Genomic DNA, 5,226 nt, shown 5'->3' on the forward strand with positions numbered 1-5,226 from the left:
TTTCTTCTTTTCTGTTCTATTAAACTGATCTTACCTCAACCCACGAGTTTTACCTTTTTCCTTCTGATTTTCTCCACCATCCCACTGGGCGGGGGGAAGTGAGTGAGTGGCTGTGTGGTGATTGGTTGCTGGCTGGGGTTAAACCATGTCAGTGATGTAGGGAAATGTTTGTTGGTTGACGATCCCATGGCTGCCTATTTGGCCTGGGACATTTTGTAAACATGGCCCACTCATGCTTGTCCCCAGCTGTTTAGGTATAAGTGAATAATAACTTCATGTAATATTTATTTATTTGTTTGCTAATTAGGGATCTATTCTAGGCCCTTTATGCAAAGAAGTCCCTGGGAAGTGCACAAGCTCTCTTCTCTGCACTGGGGAGTACAAGTGCTCTGGCCTAGTCTTCCTTAGCAGCTGGGTTCACAATTTTCCCCATGAAGAGGATGCCATGGCTGGTTTTGTCAACAATCATCATCAGGAAGGGCCTGTTGAATCTGATGTGAGGAGGAGGAGGAAACCTTGCAGACAATAGTGTCAGTTCTATCATGGTCACTGCAGCAGCTTCTGTGCCGTTTTCACTGACATCCACCACGGCCTTGTGAATCGCCTGCAAGCAAAGCAAAGATTAAAATCAAGGTGCAGAAAAGTGACAAGCAACTGGGGACAAACTTGCTTGCTTTAACTCTGTGATAAGGTAGTTTTTAAAAGAAAGTACAGAATGAATGTAGAACAGGTGTGAAAAAGATACTCAGGTCTAGCTGTTCCAAGACAAGCAGTTTGCTCCTAGGTCACAGAGAGTTTTCAACACACTGGCAGAGTCAAACTTGGCTGCTTGCAGGGCCTGAGCAGCATAAAGAACATTTACTGTTCTGTTGTTCTCAGAGTAAAATTTTGTCCTTAATGTTTAACACAGAAGAATAAGTTTTTAATTTTGCATCAACTTCTGTGTATGCAAAAAAATTCTCTCTGCAAAGACACAGTAGTGACAAGCTTTATAGGGTGTGTTTCTGTAACACAGCCCACTGATATGACTTGACTTTACAGGGCTGTAAGTAGGTAGTACCTACCTGTAGTAGGTATAGCAAATTCATATTTCTAAATTCATGTGATCTTATTTAATTGTCTTTGGTCAGCCCTCCATGTTTTTTCTTCATTGTCCATAATGCACCTGAAAATTCCTCTTATGAGGTCCTGCTACCCTTCCTCTATTCACTTGTCCTATATCTGTAATACAGGTGTTTACACATGTAATAATTCAGTGTGAGGAATCACAAAATCATTGAATAATATAGGTTGAAGGACCTCTAGAGATCTTCCAGTGCAACCAACCACCCTATACTGAGTGTTGCTCAGGGTCTCATTCAGTCAGGATTTGAGTATTTCTAAGGATGGAAATTTCATAGCCTCTCTAAGTAACCCATCCAAGTTTTTGATCATCCTCATGTTGAATTTTTTTTCGTAATATCTGATGAGAATTTCCCATTTTCTGTCTTGTGTGCATTGTCTCTGTTCCTGTCACTGTGCACCTGCAAGAAGAGCCTGGGCCCATGTTCTCTGCACCCTCCTAATAGGTATCTGTAGACAGCACTCAGAACGTCCCTTCACCTTCCCATCTCCTGGATGAACAACTCCAGGTCTCCCAGCCTCTCCTCATACATCCTGTGCTCCAGCCATGCAGCCATCCTGCTCACCCTCCTCTGGACTCATTCTGCTCCAGTATGTCCACATCTCCCTTGCACTGGGGAACCCCAGACTGGACGCAATACTCCAGAGGTGGTCTCACAAGTGCAGAATAGAAGGGAAGGATCATTTTTCTCATGACATAAGGTATATATTCCCTGGGACACTGGGGAAATTCCTTTACCTGTCTGTGTGCCAGTTTCTTGTTTGTGAAATAGGGCTATCCCTGTCCCACAAGTCTTTTGTCCATATAAATTCTGATGTGCTCAGATAATGCGGTAATGAAAGGTGTATACATAGGATAAGAGTGACTATTCCCAAACTTATGTCATAACTATGACTCTTGTCATGCATTAATTATTTTGCACCAGCTTTTTGTGAAATTATTCCTGTTATTCTTTCTAGATCTGTTTTCTTCTTCAGAGACCTTCAAGCCAAATTGCAGGATCGCTATGCAGTAAACAATTTAATATTAAACTGTAGGAACAACAGCCATTTAATCCCTAATCTTCTCCTTCCTTTATTACTATCACTGAGCTACGGCTACACTCCAGAAGTGGGATCAGACTACTTGTGGAGATAAAACCTACATGTAAGTGAGGCAGACAAATCTCTTGATTGACATCTCTGTTTGCATACTTACTTTGGAAACGCTCAGAGGTTTTTTTTCTACCACTCCAGAGAAATCAGCCTGGTTACTGAACGCCTCTGTCACACCCATTTTCTGAAACAGGCCCTTAACATCATAGGAGCCAGACATGGAGAATTTTGGAAGATCCAGGTAGATGTTTCTTTTCAAAAAAAAAAGAAAAGTGTGAGTTTATTAGTGCGAGATCCCTCGATGCAATAGCTGTTGCAGGTATACACCCATCCCAAATACCCGTGGAGCTAAGGCTTGGCTTTCTAAGACAGTAATAAATCTCATGTTAGAGAAGCAGAAATTGAGGTACCTCTCCCACCAGCCACAGTCTGATCAGTGGTGCAGGGCCACAGTGCTGGTTTATGAAAGTGACTGGCTGGAAATTATCATCCAGACTGGAGAAAAAGAAATTGTATTTTCTTTTGAACTGGATTCTTCCTACTCAAGGCAGGCCTCCTGAGAGCAATGTACCCATGTGCAGGATCCTCACAGCTGGTAACACTCCTACTGTTGTGGCTGCGGGAACTGAGGATAGGGTTCCCCTTAGATACAAAATTGCCCTATACCTTGTCTGATTTAAAGAAACTATGCAATGCTTGTTCCTCAGAGCTGTACTTAGCAACTCACTGTGGCATCCTAAGCTTTACTTTCTTTGCCTGGATAAGTAGTTATGGCCTCTTCAATATTTAAACAAAGCAGCAGTTAAAATATTACCTTCCTTCAAGTGATTGCATCCAGTTAAACACTGTTTCTTTTAGCAGAGCATCCTCCACCTGCTTCATCATCCCTTCATCAGGCAGAACAAACAATGCAGCAGCATTTCCTTTGTATGGGATTTCTACTATCCAGCAAGACAACTTCTCATCCCTATGGATATTAAAGACATCCTTTTGATGCATCATTTTGACCTTAACCGAATTCTTGGCATCCAAAAAGAAGTCATCATCTCTGGTGTTCAAATTTTTGAAAGGTTTTTCCCAGTAGCCTTTTGACAAAAGAATGAGTATAGAATTGAATAAACTGAAAAAAGAGACTAATAAAGGCATGTCACATTAGCTGATACTTAAAATACTGTATTTGAAGTGTAAAGGCAACAACAAGCCTGTCTCAGTTTAAGAATGCTTGTTAATTGGACATGAAAAGAAGCTTTACATCATTTCAATGGTTCTAATAAAAATCACACAAGAAAAATATAGGCTGAGGATTGCCATAGAAAAGGCATGAGCCTTTGCCTGCTAAGGCAATGGTAAAACTTCCACAGACTCCCACTATACAGGCTCCAGGCTTATTCCTTTCATAGAAGTGTCATCCATGTTTGACCACATCCTGCATGGCCAAACACCTGTGCCTTTCAACAAATGATCATAAGTTCGCAACCTTATCACTTCTGAATATTTTAAGCTCTGAACCTGGCTTAAAATTGATATGACATTGATCAGTACTTCTACAGGTTCTTTTTTTTTTTCTTTCTTTTTTTTTTTTTACTCATACAGAAAATGATTCTTCATACCTGGCTTTCAAATATTTCCTTTGTCATTTAAAAGTAGAAAGACGTATTTTAAATTAGATGATAGAATAGGTTCACAGTGTGAAGAAAGTTACATTTCTTAGATCTGGATAAGACTTCCAGAGCTTATGTGTATAACTACTACCCACGTTTGTCACTCACCTTTAAAGAAAATGTAGTTAACCAGAATCATCTTGGTGTCTGAAGAAAGTTTCTTGAGTAAAGGAACAATTTTCCCATGGGTTTTTGTATCTATGTAGTTATTGATTTCCTTTATAGCCTCTGAAGAATTCTGGAAGTTACTAGAAATAGCTTCAGAATAATAAAAGTTTGTGACATCATCCAAAAATTTTTGGAGCAGTTTCATTCGATTGTCTATGAACAGCGCATTGCCCATGCTCAACTGAACTTCTCGGTGAGGGTCGTTCAGCAGCTGGAGGATGCGCTGAAATCCCTCATGGATGTCCTGCTCCTCTATCTCTGTCAGGTTGAAGGCAAGGCCTTTGTGCAGCTGACCAAGCGTGTTTGATCTGGCCCCCAGGGAGAGCATTGCAAAGGCAGTGGAGATGCTCAAAGGAGAGAAGAAAATGTTCTTGTTGCTTGCTTCCTTTCTGACCTGCTTGTAAAACCTAAATGCAAAGTCAGTGTTGCTGGAGGCTATCTTGACATGAGCCAAGTTTTCATCTTCAGCCTGGGAATGGTCTTCTGGGGAATGGGGTATTTTTTGTTCCTGCTGTTCATGATGGAGGTTGGACCTATGTTGACCCTGGACTTGAAGTCCAAGAAGCAACAAACACAAACACAATGCAGACTTCATCTTCCTTCTGAACAGTTCTGTTAAGAAATAATAGAGCAACTTTTAGATCTAGAGAATTTTCTCTTTCCTGCATAAAAATAGTTTTTGTATTCTAGATATGATTTTCAGATGTCAGTCTTTACTATTACTGCTCTATTTAGAAATACTCTTCTACTTGGCCTCCTGGATAGTCTATTTCTAGTCAGTTCTATCAGTTTCTGACCAATGAGCAAAGGAAGGAAGATATTAATGTGATATCACCAGGAAAGAATTGATGTTGTGTAGGCTTTTTTGAGGTATTACGCCTGAAATAGTTCTTGCTTCTGACCAGCATGGCCTCATTGGACTTCTAAGTGCATTTGGGTTCATGGCTGAGTTCACCTATTGGCCCCCATGTATTTGGTAAGTACTTTGGCACAGAGACTGACTTTTGCTGATCTGTTTCTGTAGTACCCATGGTCTTGTTATGACTTGGGTTTTCAAGCACTGCAGTGATACAGAGATAATGTTGGTTGTAGCTGTGAATGAAATCCATTTAAATGCTCACCCCTTAAAACTGTTTATATCTTTCTGCCTCTTGTGTAGCAGCTCTAAACTCAAGAACTA

The 5,226-nt window shown here is 40.6% G+C and overlaps 1 protein-coding gene across 1 annotated transcript; it reads right to left on the reverse strand.

Annotated features, from left to right (window-relative positions):
* Positions 1 to 394: 394 nt before the first annotated feature.
* Positions 395 to 4,641, reverse strand: LOC104841889 (alpha-1-antitrypsin-like). Its single transcript, XM_010583885.1, has 4 exons — positions 3,987 to 4,641; positions 3,032 to 3,302; positions 2,321 to 2,468; positions 395 to 604 (listed from the first exon to the last, which is right to left on the reverse strand). The coding sequence occupies exons 1-4, from the start codon at positions 4,639 to 4,641 to the stop codon at positions 395 to 397; spliced, it is 1,284 nt and encodes a 427-aa protein (XP_010582187.1).
* Positions 4,642 to 5,226: the final 585 nt, after the last annotated feature.

The sequence above is a fragment of the Haliaeetus leucocephalus genome, unplaced genomic scaffold (assembly GCF_000737465.1).
Source record: "Haliaeetus leucocephalus isolate CR32 unplaced genomic scaffold, Haliaeetus_leucocephalus-4.0 Scaffold932, whole genome shotgun sequence".
NCBI lineage: Eukaryota > Metazoa > Chordata > Aves > Accipitriformes > Accipitridae > Haliaeetus > Haliaeetus leucocephalus.